General features: G+C 41.2%; 1 protein-coding gene across 2 annotated transcripts; it reads right to left on the bottom strand.

Annotated features, from left to right (window-relative positions):
• Positions 1–361: 361 nt before the first annotated feature.
• itga6a (integrin, alpha 6a) lies at positions 362–25,771 on the bottom strand. 2 transcript variants are annotated; one of them, XM_024405212.2, is made up of 26 exons: positions 25,387–25,770; positions 11,344–11,471; positions 11,114–11,193; positions 10,508–10,769; positions 10,044–10,175; positions 9,340–9,553; positions 9,017–9,210; positions 8,836–8,930; positions 8,615–8,742; positions 8,437–8,526; positions 8,259–8,320; positions 7,963–8,132; positions 7,533–7,676; positions 7,248–7,363; positions 6,989–7,148; positions 6,819–6,905; positions 6,635–6,714; positions 6,465–6,542; positions 6,260–6,362; positions 5,965–6,141; positions 5,735–5,830; positions 5,533–5,649; positions 5,327–5,425; positions 5,091–5,216; positions 4,739–4,867; positions 1,640–1,910 (listed from the first exon to the last, which is right to left on the bottom strand). In XM_024405212.2, exons 1-25 carry the CDS (start codon positions 25,566–25,568, stop codon positions 4,766–4,768), a joined length of 3,222 nt encoding a protein of 1,073 aa, XP_024260980.1. In that variant the 5' UTR covers positions 25,569–25,770; the 3' UTR covers positions 1,640–1,910; positions 4,739–4,765. The 2 variants fall into 2 exon arrangements, with proteins under 2 accessions (XP_024260976.1, XP_024260980.1); XM_024405208.2 differs by lacking the exon at positions 4,739–4,867 and having other exon boundaries at positions 362–1,910; positions 25,387–25,771.
• Between the last annotated feature and the right edge of the window lie 435 nt (positions 25,772–26,206).

Raw genomic sequence — 26,206 nt, 5'->3', positions numbered from 1 at the left:
CAGCCTAGTGTTAAAGTACACCCCAAGAGTGAGCTTCCTCTTTGGTTCAGGGTCCTTGACGTCACACATGGCCCTTTAGTAGACTCAGAAATGCCTGTTTCCTTAGTCTATATACTTTTTAAGCATTTATTTAATCAAAACAAGCACATAAAGAGTGTTGGGCCAGTAGCCGAAATGTCGCTAGTTCGAATCCCAAGCCGACAAGGTAAAAAATCAGTCGACGTGCCGTTGAGCAAAGCAGTTAAACCTTATGCTCCAGGGTTGCTGTTGAAAATGGTAGACACTGGCTTTCACCCCATTCTGAGGTTGTCTCAGGGAGACTAAAGTATGCAAAAAACACATTTCCCAAAAACAAAACAAAAACTTTGAGCCATTTATTCTCTTTTTATTGCAATTTGTCACAAAACACAGTATTCAAAACATCTGACTAGAGGAATGAATGAAGAGCCAGTGATGAGACTTACATTATTATTTTTTTCAAAGCATGTTTTAGGTAGGCATAGTACTAAATAGGCCTTTTCACACTGCATTGTTCTTAGCCCCAGTGTTCACACAAACATTTGTTAACCCTGAGCTAAGGTGCAGTGTGAAAGCACCCAATGCTTCTCATTGATCACCATTCCACAGCAATTACCCTTTGAATAGCTTCCATATCAAATGAAGTCTGTTAGGCCTACAGACAGCATTCATCAAGAAGATCACTTTCCGAAGTCGGCATTTTGGGGGTTTGTATTATGATTCTTATGTCAGGTGGCATCTCAACCTTCAAGACACACATAACAAATACCATTACTGAGTGCCTTCCTTCTTACTCAGGAATGCTCAAATAAAATTAGCGAAACAATAAACTGCATTTTACTGCTTCTTTCGAGCTCCAGTTGTCCCAGCTGCATGCTACTGAAGTATCACCCAGTACAGTATTTGCGTATATGAAATGGCTTTGACAGGGGGCCACTGTATTGGATAAACAGAGGTTTGGTGGGAATCAGTTAAATATCTCAAACTCATAACTGACATAACTGTCTTAGAAATATTCATAAAGGTGCTATTCTTTTCTAATTCGGGAATTGAGAGGCATTGCATAAACTTTGTACCTGTTTGACTTGTGTAGAAATGACATACCTTTTTTTAATAATCAAGTGCAAAGAATGAGTCCCAATTACAATGTTATTCACATAATACCTGTAGCTACTTTTAAGTCTGTGCAGCACTAGAAAATCAGCAGTACCATTTACCCTAACTTATTATACTGAAAAGTAACTTGGGATAAAAAAAATGTAAAAAGACGTTGGCCAATGCATATCTTTTTTTTATACAGATAATGACAAAAATAAATATACAGTGTGCTAAAGTATTTAAATATATACAAAACATACAGAATGTTCCAGTCAATTCATTGAAGGAATTATACAATATGGAGATTGGATAAAACTGACTGCAAAAAAACACAGCAGAAAGATTATCTACAGCTAAACATTGGAGATTGAAACTCAATTCATCACGTCATTAAAAACTGTATCAGTGGCAGATAATGGATTTCAAAGTCCCAATTTCCTTTTTCTACCCAAATGTAAGACGTGATGCTTCTAATTTGCTCAGATGCGACACAGGATAGATTTTCATCTGAGAGTCCTTGGGGAGAATAGAAAACGTTTCTTTTGTAGTTTGCTTCCCAAATGCAGTCATTGGATGTTTAGAAAAATAGGAGATTATTGTATCTGACCGTATCCCAACAGTCAAGTGTCTCATGAGTAGCTCTCGTTCTCATTCCAGCTTGTCATCCACTGCTTTTTCTCAAAGGAATCCAGCTTGGCTTTTCCGTCTTTAAACTGACAAGCCTCCTTCTTGATCCGTACGGCATGGTATCTTGGAACGCTGTCATCATGTTTTGAGCGTTTGAAAAATCCACACTGGCAAGAGAAAATATACAGTGGGGCAAAAAAAGTATTTAGTCAGCCACCAATTGTGCAAGTTATCCCACTTAAAAAGATGAGAGAGGCTTGTAATTATCATCATAGGTACACTTCAACTATGACAGACAAAATTTGGGGGAAAAAATCCCAAAAATCACATTGTAGGATTTTTAATGAATTTATTTGCAAATTATGGTGGAAAATAAGTATTTGGTCAATAACAAAAGTTTATCTCAATACTTTGTTATATACCCTTTGTTGGCAATGACAGGTCTAACGTTTTCTGTAAGTCTTCACAAGGTTTTCACACACTGTTGCTGGTATTTTGGCCCATTCCTCCATGCAGATCTCCTCTAGAGCAGTGTTGTTTTGGGGCTGTTGCTGGGCAACATGAACTTTCAACTCCCTCCAAAGATTTTCTATGGGGTTGAGATCTGGAGACTGGCTAGGCCACTCCAGGATCTTGAAATGCTTCTTATGAAGCCACTCCTCCGTTGCCCGGGCGGTGTGTTTAGGATCATTGTCATGCTGAAAGACCCAGCCACGTTTCATCTTCAATGCCCTTGCTGATGGAAGGAGGTTTTCACTCAAAATCTCACGATACATGGCCCCATTCATTCTTTCCTTTACACGGATTAGTCGTCCTGGTCCCTTTGCAGAAAAACAGCCCCAAATCATGATGTTTCCACCCCCCTGCTTCACAGTAGGTATGGTGTTCTTTGGATGCAACTCAGCATTCTTTGTCCTCCAAACACGACGAGTTGAGTTTTTACCCAAAAATTATATTTTGGTTTCATCTGACCATATGACATTCTCCCAATCTTCTTCTGGATCATCCAAATGCTCTCTAGCAAACTTCAGACGGGCCTGGACATGTACTGGCTTAAGCAGGATTTGAGTCCCTGGCGGCGTAGTGTGTTACTGATGGTAGGCTTTGTTACTTTGGTCCCATCTCTCTGCAGGTCATTCACTAGGTCCCCCCGTGTGGTTCTGGGATTTTTGCTCACCGTTCTTGTGATCATTTTGACCCCACGGGGTGAGATCTTGCGTGGAGCCCCAGATCGAGGGAGATTATCAGTGGTCTTGTATGTCTTCCATTTCCTAATAATTGCTCCCACAGTTGATTCCTTCAAACCAAGCTGCTTACCTATTGCAGATTCAGTCTTCCCAGCCTGGTGCAGGTCTACAATTTTGTTTCTGGTGTCCTTTGACAGCTCTTTGGTCTTGGCCATAGTGGAGTTTGGAGTGTGACTGTTTGAGGTTGTGGACAGGTGTCTTTTATACTGATAACAAGTTCAAACAGGTGCCATTAATACAGGTAATGAGTGGAGGACAGAGGGGCCTCTTAAAGAAGAAGTTACAGGTCTGTGAGAGCCAGAAATATTGCTTGTTTGTAGGTGACCAAATACTTATTTTCCACCATAATTTGCAAATAAATTCATTAAAAATCCTACAATGTGATTTTCTGGATTTTTTTTCTCATTTTGTCTGTCATAGTTGAAGTGTACCTATGATGAAAATTACAGGCCTCTCTCATCTTTTTAAGTGGGAGAACTTGCACAATTGGTGGCTGACTAAATACTTTTTTGCCCCACTGTACATTATTATAAATGAGACTTGTATCAACCTGCACATATAAATACAACACTTAGAAAATATAATGCTCAAGCAAATCAGAGGCAATGCAAAGAGAGTGATTTGTGAGAGAGCATGCTTCCCTTGGAAAGAGTAATATTCAAAATAGCATTTCCAAACAGCCAGGCGTGCAAAGCACAAACCTAGAAAAATAAAGAAGCTGGGATAAAAAGTTTAATAGGTTTGAAAATTAAGGGAAATCGAATATCTGCTCATTCGGGGGAAAAAACTTTAAATGCTGACCAAATTCAAACACACAGATACTGTATCTGAATAGTGCATACTCTTTGCACATATTCAAATTAGATCGATTCCAATGACCAGATATAGTACACAAAACTTTTAATTTGGTGTCACACTCCACCATTATGGTTTTGAGATCAAATGTTTTATATGAGGTGACAGTACAGATTTTCCCCTTTTTTTTTAGGGTGTTTTCATTCATATCTGTTTTACAGTTTAGAAATAATCCCTTTATGTATCTAGTCCCCCCATTTGAAGGTATCATAAGTATTTTGACAAATTCACTTATCGTGTATTCAATTTAGTCAAAAGTTTTAGTGAGAAAGTTACAGAGGCAATAATATCATGCTTTTTTTGGGGGGGGGGGGTGTATGATATTTATGCCTCTAACTTTCTCACCAAATTGTTTCGGGGGCATGATCTTTGTGCATTTGTAACTTTCTCACTCATCATTATTCACGATTCATTCATGATTATCCGTAATCATGGTGGCGTTCAAATTAATGTAGAGGTGTTCAGAAACATACTCTATTCTTATTGACAATAAATGTGACTCCAAAATGATATAATGCATTATTTACCATTCATTTCTATTGGGCACAACATAATCCGAAACACAACCAAAACAAACTGCAAATGCATCCAACAAGTTTGTAGAGTCACAAGCTTGGTGTAGTCATTGCGTGCTAGGAATATGGGACCAAATACTAAACTTTTGACTACTTAATATATAATAAGCGAATTTGTCCAATACTTATGACACCTTCAAATGGGGGGGACTAGATACATAAAGTGCATTCACTTAGGGAGTATGGGAGTGTGTCCATTCAAATATTTTCACACGAGACGTTCGGAAGTAGCTTCGGAAGTAAGCATTTCCTTTAAAGCCAAAGTGAGTTAGTCTTTGTTAAGCCCACACTCCATGCTGACTGCAATGTTCATTTTACCCCAGGTCTGAGTGCAGAGATCAGGCACTATGCCTCAGTAGTGAGTTCCTCTTTGTCAGAGGGCTGAACATGGATCTGTGCCTTGTGATACGCTGCATCATACTGTGGGGCTCTCTTGAAGAAACCACACTTAAGGAGAGCAAGGGTGATGAGAATCAATATGAAAATGGAAATATACTGTAACACCGCAAGTGTGAATAAAATCAATTTTATCAGAAAGATACGTTCTAATCACTGTATGTTATGATTACCACCTGAATGAATAATGATTCACTGTTACATGCGTCTACTAATAGCAGAGTACAACACAGTGAATATATTAGTAAATGTGTTGCAGCTAGACTGTCCTTACCTTCCAGAGTAGAAACACTAGCAACGCCAACATCAGAATACCAGCCAGGACAGCCACGAGGATGATCCACCATGGGACTCCACCAAACTGGGCTACTGCCTTCTCCGGAAACACTGTGACTCTCACCTGCATGGGCACAAGAAGAAACCGTATGTTTATTTTGATTTGTTACATAGAAACTCTTAGTTGTATTGATCAGTGAAGGAGTCATTGTGTGAGTGGACTGTGCAACTCACCTGAGTCTCAGCATTCCTGAGAACCATATTCTTTGCAGGAGCATCAAGGCTGATGGAAGCTTTCACAATTATATCAAGATAGTTCAAAGACGCGTAATTCTGTTTCAAAATAAAGGTTTTCAATGTTAGAGAATGTCCGAATCAATCGTATCGGCTATTTAGGACTATTTTGAGAAGCAAATAGCAACAGACATGTTGTTTCTCACCTCAAGGAAGGTAGCATTCCACAGACGGGACCTTAGAGAAATCACTGCACTACTGTCCAAGCCCAGTAGAGGGCACTTGATCACCACACATCTAGAGTCATAGCCATTGCCACACATCTGAGAGGAAAATACTTTTTGTCAGACAACCTAGATGTCATTATTGATCCATTTTTAAAAAAAATGCAAATGAAAGTGTGTTTACCAAAATCTTGTGCTTTCTTTGGTCTGATACCAAAGAGATTTTGCCTCCAGATGTTTTGCCTCCAGCTTCACGCTTTTTCCTAGATGTGCTAGACTCCTAAAAAAGAAAAAATCACAAATTAGTATTTCAAACTAGAATTTCATTAAGTGTTTTAAAACCTCATCTCTGGACATTTTTTGCTTCTACAAAAATGCATAGAGTACAGTGAAACTGCATTAGGAAAGTATTACCTGAATGTGTTTGAGAGAGTTGATCTCAGTTTCTGGGGAGCAGGGGATCTCTTCCAGGCCAGTGGTGCTGATCTTAACCAGATATAACAGCCACTTCCCATCCACATTCTCTTTGGGCCACTGAATGTTCAACGAGGCTGTGCCAAAGGACTTCAACGGCTTACCCAAATTGATTATCTGGAGGTATTAACATTTTCAACATCACAGTCCTCAGATCAGTCCTCATCACAGTCCTCTAACCTCAGATCAAGTTATATTGAGAAACTCAGTGAGATAAGCAGACAACGATAATTACCCTAAATTCATAATCGATCAAACTGCCGATCTCCTCTTCTGTCTTGATGGCACTCTCTCCTTGCACATCGCCCCCAAAATACACCTGGGAAGGTCTCGCAACTCTGTTGATAAACAAACCACATGTTAGAGGACCACATTGCTCACAATAGCTTTCAAAACTAATTGATGCAGTAGTCAAAAAGTGTCAATGTTTGAATACTTACCCTGCAACAGAAAGTAACATCTCAATCACTACTTTTGCCCTTGCTTTCAGACTGCCTGTTCTTTCCTGTGTACTGGTCCTGAAAGAAGAGAAATGACACAAAAAAGTGTTTTACAAGGCCACCAAGTCAGTCATCAGTCACGTTTGTGCGAAAACTATAGTGCTACTTACGTTTGAAGCTCAAGGTCAATGTCGATTTCTGTGGTATTGAGAGAGATACCAGCAGTGCTCAAGATTATGTAGAAAGTAACCTGGAAACACATTGCATCCAAATATTAAATAACCTTCACCATGAGTGAGCCACACAATGACAGAATAAGAAAAATACTGTAAAGAAAACTGCTTCATAGCCTACCTCTGAATCTCTTTTGAATGGATTCCCCAGTTCACACTCTGTCTGGGAACCATTCTGATTGGCTAAACAAAGCACCGGTTTATCCCTCTGGAGAACAAGAGCCCATTACAATGTTGTTACTTGACTGATAGCAAATCCATGCTGAAATAATCCAGTGTCCCTCCACTTACCGTAGTTTTCTGAGAGCGAAAGCCGGAGAATGAGAGAGCATTAGGGAACATCCCCACCAGCTTAGCCTCATGGGCATCATCCCCATTTCTGTTCTTCACTGTCACCTCCAGAGCTATGTCCTTCTGATCACTGAGGGAGATCACTGGTAGACCATTCTGCCTGGATAAAAACAAAAACAAAACATTGCCTTATACCTCTTCCTCAGATTCATGAACATCCCAGAATGTATATGCATTAAGAATGTTTGTTCATACTCACATCTGTAACGGGTGGAATACCTCTTGGTTGGGCTCTTTGGAGCAGAATCTGTACTCCAGTTGTAAATTACTCTGGCAAATATTATCATTTCCACATCCTTCCTTTAAGAAGTTAACCTGTAGTGAAGCACAATACGCAAAAAGCGTATTTTTAATGCATCTGACAGTAAGTCTGTTCTAAACGTTACTGAATTCCATTCGCCCTGAGACATTCAATGGCATCGTGAAGTATATGCAACAATGGGGACATGGAGATCCTCTCTCAGCTCTGAAGCAGTATGATTACCTCAGTGACGACCTTGCTTGGCTGGGAGTTGTCAAGAATAGGCACAAGCTGGGGGAGAGCATTCTGCCTCTTCTGACGCTTGGTACCCTGGATTCCCACTGACACCTCAATGGGAATACCACGCAGCTTGTCCCTAATGTTATCCTACAGACAGAGAACACAACCATGATGAGTACACCATCTCCCTCGCCACATTCTAGGTGTTATTCTAAAATCTCAAGAGGGTTACACGTCAGACAACTATACGCCAGCAGTGACTCTATACGCTGGCTACATTGATGGACACGTTGTAGACCACTTATGAATAGTTATTTGAAAGGTCGGTATTAATACATAGATATTTCACTTGTGCATCATTTTCTGTTGGAAATGTTGAGTAAGTGGTTCTTTTAGTTTTTCACAATTTAGTTGTGCATCAACTCCTCTGTACCTGCAGTCTGATTTTTGTCTTGGTACACGCTCTTTTGTTTTGTCCCCGGAGGTCCAGAAATCCGGTGGACTGGAAGTCCTGGTCGGTGCGAGACTTGTTCAGAAACAGGACCCTAGAGATCAGCCCTTGCTTCCTGCGATCTGCTTCAGCCTCAAATGCATAGCGGATAGCTGTAAGGAAACATTCCAGAACAACAGTATGTATTATGTAAGGACAAATGGATTCAGTCATTTCGGGACTACGACAAATGATCCCAATTGGGGTGGGGTTACTGGAGAGAGAGAAGCTTTGCTTACTTAGTTTTGGGCTGTAGGATGCAGGGTTTGCTTTATAGGTGAAGCATGCTTCCACGGTCAAACTATAGACAACAAATGGATGTCATTCAATTAAATTAGCAAACAAATGTACAGAAGTATAAAGATGTCAGACATATTTTCAAACATGAGTAGTCATCAAATCCCATCAACACCTTACCAGATACTGTTGCCACAGGTTTTCTTTGTGAAGTCAATTTCCTTCGGAGTAATTTTGACATCCTTCTTGATACTAATAATTGGCCTTGCCCTAAAAAAAAAAATGGTTATGTGTTATCTTGAAATGGATTTGTGAGGTCGAAACTAGACTGCTATAGATAGCCTAACAAGATCATCACCTGTAAACGAGTACTGTATCTGAGAGCGACCCAATGGCTATATCAGGATAGGAATTCTTATCTAAATCCATGTTCCCAGCCAGAGAATATCCAAATAATCTGATGTTGTTGGTCTTTCCCTCAAGGATCTGAAATGGCAAATAAAAATAGGATGCAGCAGAGATGTCATTTCACTATGTCAACAAGGATATTCACAACCAATAAAACACTGCAAAACCAACCTGTGCAGGCATGGTGTTGATTCCATTAGCAGAACCATGGTAAATGTACACTTTTCCTGCACCAGTGTCAGCGTAGGGCGCTCCAACAGCAATGTCTGTAAAAGAGAAGCCATTTAGCTATGTGATTTGGTGGAAAAAGCACAGAAAAGGCCAGAAACAAGAACAGATACCAGGTTCCCACCTTGATAGGAGTCCTGATTGATGTCACCGATGTTTTCCACTGCCAGCCCAAACATTGAGTCCTTGGTTCCATTGAGGCGGATTGGGGTGATCTTGGCCCACTTTCCTGCCTGGTTGATGTAGACATAAACAGCTCCTCCAATGTCTCCCTCTTTCATGAAGAACTGAGGGGCTCCCACAACAATATCCTGCCACCTGGGATGCAAAAAAAACAACCATTTTAAAAGAAATTGAATCATAACTTACAATATCCATGTAGGTTTGATCACATAATGTATGGATAAGCCACAACTGGAAAAGTAGATGTGAACTTGTGTGACATACCCATCTCCATTCAGGTCGACCACAGCTACATCATATCCAAAAGACGATGCCAGTCCAGGCCCTTCTAGAATGTACTCTGGGGAGAGTCTTGCTGACGCTTCATTCTCTTTTCGCAACAGGACCACAGCCCCACAGTGATTGGCTCGTGGTGCTCCAGACACAATAGTTAGGCCATGCCCCTTGGTGATGCTAAAGCCAGAATCAAGGGAAAATCCTGCAACATAAAATAACAGGAATCAAGGTATATCTCTTACACGGTCTATAATACAGATCATGCATATTTCATGGATAAATGAGTGAATTTGGGATGTAAAGAAAAACACAAATAAATATACTAGTCATGTTATCTTGACGCAACCTAGAAAACATATGTTGATGCACACATAATTATACCAGTAATAATAACTGCAGTGCATTCAAGCATTATGTTAAAATAATGACATGCTAAATATTTACACTATAAACCATTCACTAGTTAGCCATCATGGAGATGGAATGGTTCATGTTTTAGGCACCTCGAAGGTCACAAACCTAAGTAAGTATTGGTCGTTACATCTAGAGTTCTCTCAAAGCTGACCTGCAGAGAAGGCGACTTATACACAAACTGATCAGGGTTGGCAGCAGACAAACAGGTCATGAACAGGATACCTAAGCACACAAAACACATGATTCCCACAATCAAGGTTCAGACCTACTGTACCCACCTAGGTAGCTGTTAGCAGGCACAGGCACCAGGTCAGGATCCAAGCGGTTCTCATCTCCAACTTCATAAGGTCCGTCATCATAAAATCCCTTTTCCAACAAAGTGTTGTTCTTTTGCTCTACACGTACAATGCCTAGAGTGGTTGAGAGTGAGGGGTGAAGATGTCAATGGAATGCTGCTGGCTTAAATATGACCCTCAACAAAACAATAATGACACAAGCTAAATGTAATTGGGTGAATTTATTCTACAAGTGAAATAAAAATTCAATTAAAGCACAGTATGGAAATGTCAAATGAAGAATGTTGCAATGCCTTTCTTTACCTCTAGAGGGCAATGTAAGTTACAATTACTACATGGTTCATTCAGCTGACATTCAAATCAAAACATTGGACACCCATTGATTTTCAAAGTAAATAGGTTTGGCAACTACAACTTAAGTTCTTGCCTTATGAACAGACTCCTACCTTTCCAGTTGTAGGCGCCAGGCGCTCCAAACACCACGTAATGGTAGTCTTTGGTGAACGTGGCAGCCAGACCCTGCTGGCATGAGCCAAACCTCTCATGGCCTCTGGCACGTCCCTCACAGAACTTCCAGTTCCCTCCGTCTTCATCAGAGGACGTATCAATAGTGAGGTCCTGACTCAGGACGTAGCAGCGGCCTGTGATGTCACGGGACTCCTGAGCAGTGTCCACAAACAGACGTCTCTGGTAGCGATGAGCACAGGTCTGCAATGACAAGACAGTGGAATCAGGTTAATCTGGAGGTGAGAGAAACGCACACCTGTTTAGGCGAGATGCTGGCTAGCGGAGTAGAACACTTGAAAAAGAAAAAGAGAGCCGCACACTCTAGGAGCTCAGATGCAATAATTGAACAACCTAAATAACCAACGTTTTGACAGACAAGCTGTCTTCATCAGGGTATAATGAAATCAGGTTAACATCCACCAAGTAAGACAGATCCTCAGCTAATGACTACTGCAGATCTAACACGAAGTTCCACATGTGAGATATACAAAGCAAAATGAACCTGGTCAGGAAACCAACCAGTATATCTTCGGACACTGACTTACCACAATCTTCCCTCCGGGGCCCTGGCTGTTAACTGTCACCCCCATCCACTGGTTCTCCTTGTTCTCAACTCTCACATCCTCTGTGGAAATTCATCAGAAGGAATCAGGATGTTATTTTTATTCTTGCTTTAGAATCATTTATTACAATTACAGTATATTGTGAATAATAAAGCATCGTGTTAATTCATATGTTGTGTAGGAGAGAGAAACAGATATGAGTAACACCTCACCTTCATTGTCAAAATCGATGCGATCACAGTCATCGGATTCTGTGGTGATGTCACAACTGTACAGGCCTCCGGTTATGTTGGCTCTCTGGTTGGCCAGAGCTTTGGCTCTTGGTGCTCCAATCAACAGTCTGTAAGAAAAATCCAATGACTGTATCTTTAAGATATGTATGGTCTGTAGATTAATGTACTGTGACAATAGCAGATGTCAGAGATGTTTGGTAATCCTATACTGCAGCTGTTCTATTCAATAATTCATACTGACCATTTTTAGACATGGGATTAGATGCAGTCAATTTAGTACCCAGGACTGCACTGAATAACAGAAACCATGTCAAACTGGCAAACACATGTCCATTACTGTGTGCCTATACAAATTGCCAGACAAACGTCCAGCATTCATAATACTGTCTCAAGCTTAATAATTGGGAACATGCCCTTTGAGACACGAATACAAACAATTTGTATATCAACTGGCTGTCAGTCCTCAAAATAATTATTTTGGTGGCTAGGGACAAAAAAAAAGAGATTCTCATGATCTATTTAGTCGGAGGTTTACATAGACCTTAGCCAAATACATTTAAAGTCAGTTTTTCACAATTCCTGACATTTAATCAATGTAAAAAATTCCCTGTCTTAGGTCAGTTAAGATCACCACTTTATTTTAAGGATGTGAAATGTCAGAATAATAGTAGAGATAATGATTTATTTCAGCTTGTATTTCTTTCATCATATTCCCAGTGGGTCAGAAGTTTACAAACGTTTCGGGTAGCCTTCCTCAAGTGTCCCACAATAAGTTTGGTGAATTATGGCCCATTCCTCCTGACAGAGATGGTGTAACTGAGTCAGGTTTGTAGGCCTCCTTGCTCGCACATGCTTTTTCAGTTCTGCCCACAAATTTTATATAGGATTGAGGTCAGGGCTTTGTGATGGCCACTCAAATACCTTGACTTTGTTGTCCTTAAGCCATTTTGACACAAATTTGGAAGTATGCTTGGGGTCACTGTCCATTTGGAAGACCCATTTGCGACCAAGCTTTAACTAACTGATGTCTTGACATGTTGCCTCAATACATCCACATAATTTCCCTGCCTCGTGATGCCATCTATTTTGTGAAGTGCACTAGTCCCTTCTGCAGCAAAGCACCCCCACAACATGATGCTGCCACCCCCGTGCTACACGGTTGGGATGGTGTTCTTCGGCTTGAAAGCATCCCCCTTTTTCCTCCAAACATAACGATGGTCATTATGGCCAAACAGTTCTATTTTTGTTTCATCCGACCAGAAGACGTTTCTCCAAAAAGTACGATCTTTGTCCCCATATGCAGTTGCAAACCGTAGTCTGTCTTTTTTATGGCGGTTTTGGAGCAGTGGCTTCTTCCTTGCTCAGCGGCCTTTCAGGTTATGTCGATATAGGACTCGTTTCATTGTGGATTTAGATACTTTTGTACCTGTTTCCACCAGTATCTTCACAAGGTCCTTTGCTGTTGTTCTGGGATTGATTTGCACTTTTCACACCAAAGTACGTTCCTCTCTAGGAGACAGAACGCGTCTCCTTCCTGAGCGGTATGACAGCTGTGTGGTCCCATGGTGTTTATACTTCGGTAATATTGTTTGTACAGATCAACGTCATACCTTCAGTCGTTTGGAAATTGCTCCCAAGGATGAACCAGACTTGTGGAGGTCTACATTTTTTTTTATGAGGACTTGACTGATTTCTTTTGATTTCCCCACGATGTCAAGCAAAGAGGCACTGAGTTTGAAGGTAGGCCTTGAAATTCATCCACTGGTACACACCTCCAATTGACTCAAATGATGTCAATTAGCCTATCAGAAGCTTCTAAAGCCATGACATAATTTTCTGGCATTTTCCAAGCTGTTTAAAGGCACAGTCAACTTAGTGTATGTAAACTTCTGACCCACTGGAATTGTGATACAGTGAATTATAAGTGAAATAATCTGTCTGTAAACAATTGTTGGTAAAATTACTTGTGTCATGCACAAAGTAGACGTCCTAACCGACTTGCCAAAACTATGGTTTGTTAACAAGACATTTGTGGAGTGGTTGAAAAACAAGTTTCAATGACTCCAACCTAAGTGTATGTAAACGTCTGACTTCAACTGTATGTAGTAGAGTAGACTATTGTGCAATACAATGAACAATAGGCAGAGCAACAGTAGAGCCGACAATCTAATTTGCAACATATTCAATAATGTGATTGTCATGTACAACATTAGCTCACTGACAACAACTTATCCAAATCATCCCCCAGTCCCTCAGAGAATCCTAACAACCACCGGGGGACAATAGGCCTGTGTGAATACGTTAAAGGCTTGAATCATTTGTAGAGCCATTTACATTTGTATTTACTTATTTAACTGGGCAAGTCAGTTAAGAACAAATTCGGCCTACACCGGCCAAACCCTAACCACGCTGGGCCAATTGTGCGCCGCCCTGTGGGCCTCCCAATCACGGCCGGTTGTGATACAGCCTGGAATCAAACCAGGGTGTGTGTAGTTATGAGATTCAGTGCCTTAGACCGCTGCCCACTCAGGAGCACATATATTTATGCACAATGCTTTATAAGACCTGTGACTGAATGAGATATTGGAATGAAACATTTCAAGTAATATCTTTGCAGGGCTTTTAGGAATTGGCTGCACTTCATTAAATGAAAAAAAGTGTTCCTGTTAGACTAACACTATAGAGGGAAACACACAGGCAGCTTGCGCATTGTTGAACAACCACAGTGAGAGAAACACCTCAGCAGGACCACTCTGGGTCACATTTCCCAGCCTGGACAGTGAGTGAGAGCCACAGCCCATACCGGGGAGCACTGAGAAAAACGTGAGCAGAAGCATCAATATGAGAATGGCTCACTCTGGGCAAAAATATTGCATAGGCCTATTGCATATTAACTAGAGGAAGTCGTTTTGTAATGCAATTAGGGAAATGTATTACAGTCCACAGTACAAGTCCTCTGTTCAACTGCTTAGGGACCGATCTAGTGGAGAACACATTTGGGTGATCGTGGACCACAGTGTGAATCCAATGGAAACATTGTAAGAATTTCCTCAAAGGGGGTCAGGGAATCCTCTTCACCCTCTTCCTCCACTCTGCATGATTCCACAGGCTCTTCCGTAAACCCCCTATTGATTCATTGGATAGTGTAATAGACCTCCAATTAACAAACAAGAACTCCCAAGAGGAAGCCTGTTGGGAAAGAGGAAGATAGAAGCCCAAATTCTGTCCCCTCCCTTCTATCAACAGCCAGTGAAATGCAAATAAGAGCTTAGTCAATATAAAGATCGTAACTACAATTTCACAGTGCAGCTGAGCTTCAGTGTTAGGCACAGTTAGAATGTATATAGTTGAGGGCTTTCAGAATCACAATTTATTTATTGTAATGTTACTCTTGCACATCACACTCTCACTTAACCCTGGAGAAAACAACCCCATACACTTGTAGAAAAAAAGGTTCCAAAAGGTTTCTGCGGCTGTCCCCATAGGATAAGTCTTTTTGGTTCCGGGTAGAACCAAAAGGGTTCTATATGGAACCAAAAAGGGTTATTCGAAGGGTTCTCCTATTTTGACAAGCGAAGAACCATTTTTGGTTCTAGATATAACCTTTTTTCCCAGAGTATAGAGCTATATTAGGTGGGAAACAACACATCAATGCAGAGATAGCAACACAGAGATAGTAACACAGAGATAGGGATTTGTATCTGCAAGAAAAGGTTTTCAGCATGGTTCCTCAGTGATAGTTGTAGAATTCGACAAATCACTGAAGAGTAATATTGACATTAACACGCAACACTTCAGCCTTTGCATCCAAAGTCTGGTGCACACATGTAAACAAGCTGCTAATTTCTGATGACTTATGGACAAGCACCTTATCCACCCTGTCATATTGACTACTAAACAGCTTCTGATGTAGATAAACTCATTCGGAATGACTAAGCCATTAGAACCAAAAAGTCAAAACTGCTACTTGGAGCTTCTGAAACTTTCTTCCCTCTGGTCTTCATAGATCTGAATGCCCTAGAGAAGTAATGGGAACACTGTGATGTGATATAAGCTACCGCTAAGCTACCTTCTTCGTAGCGAACTGCCGACAAGTTACATTTGCGGGAAATGAGACATTTTCGGACACATTCAAAAAATAACATTGCAAATCTACTGCCCCTGTTTCCCTAAAACAGAAAACATCCAGGTTATAGTATCAAGTCAGCATAACTACCACAGGTAATTAAAAGCATACATGGGAAGCCATATCCCTATCCCTGTCAAGAAGTCTAAAAGACAATAGGAAGAGCAAAGAAAACCAAAACAGAGACCATGTCAAAGCATGGCAGATCAACCATCAGAATGGTTGGTTACAGACTAACAGGAAATGAATAGTGGTGACCAAATTATGGGTGCATCCTTTGTTCACATGTGTGACGCTGCCCCCACCACCGCGCACTCACAGTCCCCAGGACCCCTGCAGCTGTTCTAACTGTGTCCGTTTACCCACACCAACACTTGGCACTGGCCTGGAGTTGGCTTGTTACATCAGCCAGGCCATTACAAGAATTAGGCGTGCTGGATTTAAGCAGAGATCCTGCTCAGTGAAAGCTCAGATAGGAACAAAACCCCTGTTAGATCTGGTGCAAAGAGTTCATATACATACTACTGTACAGTGTGATCCAAGAAAAGCCACGATTTCTAGCTGGTTTTGAGTGTCTTGTCTGAGAGAAAACTGCTGCAAGCGGTCTATTGGGTTACATGTGCACAGATGGCCTGGCATGTACAATTCAATGGCCTTTTCTCTGGTTTCACTGTGGAGATATCCTAACCAAATCATCGACGTACATAGCTATTCACGGAGGTATCCAATTCATTGTTTTGAAAAGGATGCATTAACATGTTCAATATATACACTACCTTTCAGAAGTTTGGGGTCACTTAGAAATGTCCTTGTTTTTTAAAGAAAAACACCTTTTTTGTCCATTACAATAACATCAAATCGATCAGAAATACAGTGTAGACATTGTTAATGTTGTAAATGACTATTGTAGCTGTAAAACGGCAGATTTTTTTATGGAATATCTACACAAGCGTACAGAGGCCCATTATCAGCAACCATCAGTCCTGTATTCCAATGGCACGTTGTGTTAGCTAATCTAAGTTTATAATTTTAAAAGGCTAATTGATCACTAGAAAACCATTTTGCAATTATGTTAGCACAGCTGAAAACTGTTCTGCTGATTAAAGAAGCAATAAAACTGGCCTTCTTTAGACTAGTTGAGTATCTGGAGCATCAGCATTTGTGGGTTCGATTACAGGCTCTAAATGTTTAGAAACAACAAATAACTTTCTTCTGAAACTCGTCAGTCTATTCTTGTTCGGAGAAATGAAGGCTATTCCATGCGAGAAATTGCCAAGAAACTGAAGATCTCGTACAACGCTGTGTACTACTCCCTTCACAGATCAGCGCAAATTCGCTCTAACCAGAATAGAAAGAGGAGTGGGAGGCCCCGGTGCACAACTGAGAAAGAGGACAAGTACATTAGAGTGTCTAGTTTGAGAAACAGACGCCTCTCAAGTCCTCAATTGGCAACTTCATTAAATAGTACCCGCAAAACACCAGTTTCAACTAGAAGTCGACCGATTAATTGGCATTGGCCAATTTATTAGGGCCGATTTCAAGTTTTCATAACAATCTGTAAATCAACCTTTTTGGATTATGGCCGATAACATTGCAATCCATGAGGAAACTGCGTAGCAGGCTGACCACCTGTTGCACGAGTGTAACGTCAAAAGGACCTTGTGGCTGCAAGGAGCCACGGTAAGTTGCTAGCTAGCATTAAACTTATCTTGTAAAAAACCATCAATCTTCACATAATCACTAGTTAACTACACACGGTTGATGATATTACTAGGTTAACTAGCTTGTCCTGAGTTTAATTTATCATCGAATCACAGCCTACTTCAACTTCGCCAAACGGGTGATGATTTAACAAAAGCGCATTCCCGAAAAAAAGCACAATCTTTGCACAAATGTACCTAACCATAAACATCAATGCCTTTCTTAAAATCAATACACAGAAGTATATATTTTTAAACCTGCATATTTAGTTCAAAGAAATTAATGTTAGCAGGCAATATTAACTAGGGAAATTGCGTCACTTCTCTTGCTTCCACTGCAAGCAGAGTCAGGGTATATGCAACATTTTGGGCCGCCTGGCTAGTTTCAAAATAATTTGCCAGAAGTTTACATAATTATAACATGACATTGAAGCTTGTGCAATGTAACAGCAATATTTAGACATAGGGTTGCCACCCGTTCGATAAAATATGGAACGGTTTCGTATTTCACTGAAAGAATAAACGTTTTGTTTTAGAAATTATAGTTTCAGGATTTGACCATATTAATGACCTAAGGCTCGTATTTCTGTGTTTATTATATTATAATTAAGTCTATGATTTGATATTTGATAAAGCAGTCTGACTGAGAAGCGGTAGGTAGCAGCAGGCTCGTAGGCATTCATTCAAACAGCACTTTACTGTGTATGCCAGCAGCTCTTAGCAATGCTTGATGCACAGCGCTCTTCATGCCAATCAACTCCCGAGATTAGGCTGGCAATACTAAAGTGCCTATAAGAAATCCAATAGTCAAAGATATATGAAATACGGGCCTCCCGGGTGGCGCAGTGGTCTAGGGCACTGCATCACAGCGCTAGCTGTGCTACCAGAGACTCTGGTTTCGCGCCCAGGCTCTGTCGCAGCCGGCCGTGACCGGGAGGTCTGTAAGGCGACACACAATTGGCCTAGGGAGGATTTGGCCGGTATGGATATCCTTGTCTCATCGCGCACCAGCGACTCCTGTGGCGGGCCGGGAGCAGTGCATGCTAACCAAGGTCGCCAGGTGCACCGTGTTTCCTCCGACACATGCACGCTGTGTTAAGAAACAATGCGGCTTGGTTGGGTTGCGTTTCGGAGGACGCATGGCTTTCGACCTTCGTCTCTCCTGAGCCCGTACGGGAGTCGTAGCGATGAGACAAGATAGTAACTACTAACAATTGGATACCACGAAAAAGGGGGCAAAAATTCAACAACAACAAAAAAAGATATATGAAATACAAATTGTATAGAGAAATAGTCGACTCGTCAAAATTCCTATAATAACTTCAACCTAAAACTTCTTAACTGGGAATATTGAACCACCAGCATTCATATGTTCTCATGTTCTGAGCAAGGTGCTTAAACGTTAGCTTTTTTACATGGCACATATTGCACGTTTACTTTCTTCTCCAACACTGTGTTTTTGCATTATTTAAACTAAATTGAACATGTTTCATTATTTATTTGAGACTAAATAGATTTTATTTATGTATTATATCAAGTTAAAATAAAAGTGTTCATTGTTCATTCATTATTGTTGTAATTGTCATTATTACAAATATATATATAAAAACCATCTGATTAATCGATATCGGCTTTTTTTGGTCCTCCAATAATCGGTATTGGTATTGGCATTGAAAAATCGTAAACGTTCGACCTCTAGTCTCAACATCAACAGTGAAGACGTGACTCCGGGATGCTGGCCTTCTAGGCAGAGTTGCAAAGAAAAAGCCATATCTCAGACTGGCCAATAAAAATAAAATATTAAGATGGGCAAAAGAGCACAGACACTGGATAGAGGAACTCTGCCTAGAAGGCCAGCATCCCGGAGTTGCTTCTTCACTGTTGACGTTAAGACTGGTGTTTTGCGGGGACTATTTAATGAAGTTGAAAGTTGAGGACTGGACAGTTGAAGAGATCTTCAGTTTCTTAGCAATTTCTCGCATGGAATAGCATTCATTTCTCGGAACAAGAATAGACTGACGAGTTTCAGAAGAAAGTTATTTTGTTTCTGGTCATTTTGAGTCTGTAATCGAACACACAAATGCTGATTGTCACGTGTGCTCCCTCTCCGACCTCTAGGTCACCAGGCTGCTCATTATGGCGCACACCTGTCACCATCGTTACGCACACCTGCGTGTCATCAGACTCACCTGGACTCCATCACTTCCCTGATTACCTTCCCTATATATGTCACTCCCTTTCCTTCCCCAGTCATCATTGTTTACATTTCTGTTTCATGTCTGTGCGTGTTTCTTGTTTTGTATTATTTTGCGTTTATTTATAAAAACACTCACTCCCTGAACTTGCTTCCTGACTTTCAGTGCACATCGTTACACTGATGCTCCAGATACTCATCTTGTCACGTTCTGACCTTAGTTCCTTTGTTTTGTCTTTTGTTTTAGTATTGTCAGGGCGTGAGTTGGGTGGGTTGTCTATGTTAGTGTTTCTATGATTTTCTATTTCTGTGTTTGGCCTGATATGGTTCTCAATCAGAGGCAGCTGTCAATCGTTGTCCCTGATTGACAACCATATTTAGGTAGCCTGTTTTCCTTTGTGTTTTGTGGGTGGTTATTTTCAGTCTTTGTGTGTCTGCACCAGATAACAACAAAGTGACAACCAAAACAGTTCTATTTATTTTTGAAGTGTTCCGTTTCTTATTAAAAAGATGAACACTAACCACGCTGCGCTTTGGTCCTCTCCTTCTTCCACCTCTGAATGCCGTTACAGAACCACCCACCAAAAAAGGACCAAGCAGCGTGGTAACGGGCAGCAGCAGCGAGATCTGGACTATGTCACAACTTGGGAGGAGATAGACAGGTGGTCGGTCGACCCAGGGAGAGTGCCGGAGCCCGCCTGGGATTCTCTGGAGCAGTGTGAGGAGGGATACCGGCGAATGGAGTAAGCACGGCGGCGCGGAAGGAAGCCCGAGAGGCAGCCCCAAAAATATATTGGGGGGGGGGGGCACACGGGGAGTGTGGCGAGTTCAGGTAGGAGACCTGCACCAACTTCCCGTGCTTACCGGTGCGGTACATCCCAGCTCCTCGTATCGGCCGGGCTAGAGTGAGCATCGAGCCAGGTGCCATGAAGCCGGCTCAGCGCATTTGGTCTCCAGTGCGTCTCCTAGGGCCGGTGTACATGGCACCAGCTCTACGCATGGTGTCCCCGGTTCGCCAGCACAGCCCAGTGCGGGCTATTCCACCTCGCCGCACTGGCCTGGCTATGGGGAGCATTCAACCAGTTGGGCAGGCTCGGTGCTCGAGACCTCCTGTGCGCCTTCACGGTCAGGTCTATCCAGTGCCACCTCCACGCACCAGCCCTCCGGCGGCAGCCCCCCGCACCAGGCTGTCTCTCTGTCTTCTGCCTACAGGTGCTCCCGCCTCTCCAGCGCTGCCAGAGTCTCCCTCCTCTCAAGCGCTGCCAGAGTCTCCCTCCTCTCCAGCGCTGCCAGAGTCTCCAAAAAACTATGGGAAGTGTGGTCCACGTCCCGCGCCAGAGCCACCACCTCGGACAGACACCCACCCAGACCCTCCCCTATAGGTTTAGGTTTTGCAGCCGGAGTCCGCACCTTTGGGGGGAGGTACTGTCACGTTCTGACCTTAGTTCCTTTGTTTTGTCTTTTGTTTTAGTATGGTCAGGGCGTGAGTTGGGTGGGTTGTCTATTTTCGTTTTTCTATGATTTTCTATTTCTGTGTTTGGCCTGATATGGTTCTCAATCAGAGGCAGCTGTCAATCGTTGTCCCTGATTGACAACCATATTTAGGTAGCCTGTTTTCCTTTGTGTTTTGTGGGTGGTTATTTTCAGTCGTTGTGTGTCTGCACCAGATAGAACTGTTTCGGGTGTCACTTTGTTGTTATCTATTTTTGAAGTGTTCAGTTTCTTATTAAAAAGATGAACACTAACCACGCTGCGCTTTGGTCCTCTCCTTCTTCCACCTCTGAATGCCGTTACACATCTAGTCTAAAGAAGGCCAGTTTTATTGTTTCTTTAATCAGCACAACAGTTTTCAGCTGTGCTAACATAATTGCAAAAGGATTTTCTAATGATCAATTAGCCTTTAAAATGATAAACTTGGATTAGCTAACACAACGTGCCATTGGAACACAGAAGTGATGGTTGCTGATAATGGGCCCCTGTACGCCTATGTAGATATTCCATTAAAAAAACAGCCGGTTCCAGCTACAATAGTCATTTACAACATTAACAATGTCTACATTGTATTTCTGATCAATTTGATGTTATTGTAATGGACAACAAACATGTGTTTTTTGTTCAGAAACAAGGACATTTCTAAGTGACCCCCAAATTTTAAAGGTAGTGTATATTATTATTTTACTAGGCAAGTCAATTAAGAACAAATCCTTATTTACAATGGCGGCCTACACCAGCCAAACACAGACCACGCTGGGCCAATTGTGCGCCACCCTATGGGACTCCCAATCATGGCCGGTTGTAATAAAGCCTGGATTTGAACCAGGGTGTCTGTAGTGATGCCCTTTGCACTGAAATGCAGTGCCTTCCACAGGAAACTACATAATTAGAAGGAAGGAAAATACTTTAGTGTATCACACTTAAAACGAGGTTGTGCTTTCAATGAAACCATTGGGGAGTTGCAGTGCACAGAGACATTGGCAATAAGACCCTGAAGGGCTTGAGGTTGTTTTGAGTTCAAATCAGTTTAACACAATCGTTGCTAGACACCGAAGGTTATCTAACTAGAGAGGAAGGGTAAGTGAGTTAATCACTTTGGTTTAGTTGAGTTCAGACAGTGAGGATATTAGTCTGTTATATAGACACACCCGCTGCTCCAATAAGTATGGCCAGCTCATCATAATAGACTATATGCTCCTTTAAAAAAAAAATTCCAAGCCCCAATGTACTAAAAAGGAAGTGGTCACTCAGTACAAGCAATAGCCAACAAATGAGTTGCTAACATTATTAATTCATTCATGTTCCCAAATAAATGTTGCTGATCATTTGGCCAGATTTGCATTTTCCATTAACGCCACTGACTGTGAATATCAGATGCTCTAGGTGGGGGAAAATATAAATACAGTCAGTTGTCGATTGGTTTCACAAATATTTGCGTTGACATTTGGTTTTCTGAGCTGTGTAAAGACATAGCAGGTTAATGAGCATCACAGCTGTTAGCCAGGGCTACACATTAACTATCTTTGTGATCAACTCTGCTTTCACTTGGTTTGTTCATTATCTAAGGTCACATGAGGATTTAAATTTGAGATCACAGCTAGTTCTTGACTTGGGCAGGAGTTCACCAGAGCTGAGTGCCGGTACCTCAAATGTTCTACTGCTTGAGCTCCTGTTCCTAGAATATTACATCAAAAGTATTGTGGAGCTCCTGCACCTAAAGATAAACTGTACCGGCACCCAAAATGAGTACCGTCACCTATTTCAGTTCAAGTAAAGCACTGATTACAGACAAAATGTTTACAAGACACTGTGTTTCCCTGCTGGTCTCAATGACCTAAAATGGATAGGCCTACACATTGTTTTATGATACTATCTTCTTTGTAACAACCAACCAAGGACAAGAACCCAACAGGGAGGGGAAACTGTCATAAAGGCAAATGGTTCATTTTCCACACGTCTTCTTAGCCTTCATTGGAGTTCTGTAGAAGACAGGGACAGATTTACTAGAATGTTTGTCATTCTCCTAACATTGACTTGACTTTTTGTTTGAATTGTTATTCTTCCGAAATGACATTGCTTCGTAAATCTGATCCCAATGTGTGTGGCTTTTCAAAACACCAAGACTTGAGCTCTTCTATCGTTGTTAATAAATCAGTGGCTCTCTCTCTACCCAACCAAGGAACTCTAGCTTCCCTTTGAAATTGACTGGGACACAGCCAACTGCCAGGCTCCTGAGAAATACCAAGCTTCTGTTTGTCCAACAAATACCATGAAATTCACTATTTGGGCCATCAGCAGGCTTCTCTTGAACTTATTTCTTGGACAAGCAGAGAGATACACACACTTGTAAAACATTAACATACAAGTAGGACATTCAACTTTTTTTAACTAGTAATTTACAGCAGCCATTACGGTGAAAATGTGCTTTGAAAATAGCATTAAAAAAACATTTTAAAAGTTGTGTTGTTCATCTGTTTCCACTCCCTATCCATTTATGGGCACAAAGGCATGATTTTGTCTAAGATGAGCATTTTAACTGTCTTATTCTAACCTTTATTCAAAGCACTTAACCTCAAGCGTGTTCCCTTTCAAATGACACTATGGTTATGCTTAACTGCATCCTCCTACTGTATATGCTAATTATAATAATTTAACTGTGGGTCCATATTGCTTAACCTAAAAATCTCTGGTGTTGTAGGTGATAAGCATGTAGTAAATGTGTTAATAGTGATACCAAGAACTGCCGTACCTGAAGAGGTTCACATTGCATTCCTCAAAGCAGGATCTAAGTGAGGATCTAAGCAAAGGAAGGGCAATCTGAGTGATCTAAGGAATCCTGGCCAAACTGTTGTTATCAGTGCATTGCAGACTGGGCCTTTGCATCTCTAATGTACTGCAGCAAGTGCCCTCTGGCTGCCACCAAATGTGTGCTTGCTTGTTGGAGCTCAGCTAAGCTCACCCTGGCTACAGTTTGTGTGTGGATATGACATGCAGCAGAGCCCATCCCCCTGCTCTGTTCTTCTGGTGGTTAGCTGGAACACACACCTATGAGGCATGGTTTTATCCCGCACTGGATCATTGCATTCACCCCTAACTTTCCTGGCACCTCAGGGTTTGCTAAATTAAATGAATCACAGGTTACACACGGATGGTGCCCATCCTATCTATCATTACCATTACTAATCATTATTGAATGTCAGGTATGTCAAAATATTTTGCTCTTTCGGTAATAAAGCAATGCTGACCATAGTTAAAATACATCTTTATTTGATAAAGTTAGACTTCATGGATTGTTCTTTAACTAAATATATTCAATGTTCATGGCTGCAATGTTTTTAAATGGTGCACAGTGCACTGCACACACACAGTGTGTTCTGTCTGGGCCACTGCCCTTAGCACCCTGTTCTAAACCAATAATTCACCCCGACCCATGCCACACTCATCCACTCTCCGTCGGGACAATTACATCAGGTCACCAATCATTCCTCTTTTCAGAGGAATTAATCTAAACTATCAGAGAATGGATTACAGATGAATAGATAAAACCATGGTTGCACCACTGCAGATGCCTGAGTTGCTATTTAGTAGAATGACAACCATTTGTTATAAACTCGGGTTTATAACCATGTTATGAACTCATTAAATAAGTGCACAAGAATGGAGTTGCAGGCAGATCTATTTTTAAGAATTAAAAACAGCAGAAGTAATGCTGTTGGTTACTTGACACCAAAATTCTTCTGAAATGATAACAGTGGTAATATACTTTTCAATAAACATCTGGGTGTGCAATACAGTGTCCCATACTATGAAAAAAACGTATGATATCCCGTGTGTATTCACTTCTTACATATTTCCTATTCATATTCAGAGGTCCCCATCTCAACCTCTCATTTGGGGGATAGAGTCACTTTCTTTTGAACAAATGTCATTAACATGCATGATTTCTCCAGTGACAAAGCTCGTTACCTCTGGTTTTCCATTGTTAATTTGTAGCAAGGACCCTGTCAAAGGGCATTCTGAAACACACAATGGCTGGACCCACGCACTACTGAATATAAATACTCATTGTGCTTCTAGCCTATTAACACGCATTCAACACGTAGGTCTCCAAAACATAGAGTAAAAAAAATGTTTAAATGTTTAACTTTAAAATATTAAAATAATAATATAAAATATTTAAAAACCATGTACGAATAGAAATAGTTCATTTCTCTCCATAACGAAACAATTGTGGAACGTTGCGTTAATAGTAAACGTTTTTAAATGCACAGTATCGTTTTAAATGCATAATATTCTCCTGCCTTGACAAGAAAACGGTCCCACCGGAATTTGGTCAATGGACCTGCTACCATACATCAAGTGATGAACGCTCCAACTAACGTTACTGTAAAATGGAGACCGGAGACGCACAAGAAGTAGCCTAACCTACCCACACGAAGTGTAAGCCTAATAAATATTACATAACTAATTCAACAACAATATCAACAACAACAAAAAACTAAACTTACATTCTCTTATCTGAAGGAATAAGTTGCCGGTGCATGGCTAGAGAGAATCCAAATAAACTGCCCGGTTCCCCGTCTTTCCTCAGGACATTCAAGGTATCCAGGTTGAAGGCTGATATAGGAGTCCATTCTAGCAAACAAAAAAGTGCCACATGAATTGGAAAATATCTTATTGGGAGAACCATTGCGCTAGGAGCAAATGGTACCACTATAGTCCAATGTTGTGCCGCTGTCTCCACGTTCCACTACACCTCGCTCAGGATTCTCTGCTGAATTGTTCTGTTGTTTTCCCGGGGTTATGGATAAAGTTCGTGTAGTACAGCGCCCCTCCCTCCTCTGCTTGGTTGTCACTAGTTAACACATCGACAAAAGTCTAAATTGGCTATGGTAATCATTCTTGAAAACAAAAAAACAGCTTTTTGCTTTTAATTTAAGGTTAGAGTTAGGTTTAGAATTAGCAGTGTGGTTACGATTAAAAGTTAAGGTTAGGGTTATGTTTAAATCACATTTTAAGAAGAGAAATTGTAGAAATAAACGGGGTTTAGCCATTTGTGGCTGTGTTGACTAGTGACACTCCTCTGCTGCGCTGCCCTCCACCCTTTACTTACGTCACCTTGCAAATCCCCACAACAGTTTTCTGGGGTTTGATTTGATTTAGATTTGCCCTGCAATGGCCATTCAGTAGTCATCATTCATTCCAGTTTCCATTTAAGGTTTATTAGTGTGTAACTTACCATTATTTTTAGACATTTTTTCCCCTTGACATGGTCAAATAACTATGGAAGCCCATTCCCACCACCAAAAACAATATAAAATGTAGATC

Source organism: Oncorhynchus tshawytscha, linkage group LG03 (assembly GCF_018296145.1).
Source record: "Oncorhynchus tshawytscha isolate Ot180627B linkage group LG03, Otsh_v2.0, whole genome shotgun sequence".
NCBI lineage: Eukaryota > Metazoa > Chordata > Actinopteri > Salmoniformes > Salmonidae > Oncorhynchus > Oncorhynchus tshawytscha.
This window is presented reverse-complemented; position numbering and strand designations above follow the sequence as displayed.

Bases quoted from the DNA above. Each gene is read 5' to 3' on its own strand.
- itga6a (XM_024405208.2), bottom strand. From the start codon at position 25,568: ATGGTTCTCCCAATAAGATATTTTCCAATTCATGTGGCACTTTTTTGT. The intron at 11,472-25,386 runs GTAAGTTTAGTT...TTTTTCTTACAG, and splicing joins ATTCCTTCAGATAAGAGAAT to ACTGTTGATTGGAGCACCAA. The intron at 8,133-8,258 runs GTAAGCAAAGCT...GTTTCCTTACAG, and splicing joins ATCCTACAGCCCAAAACTAA to CTATCCGCTATGCATTTGAG.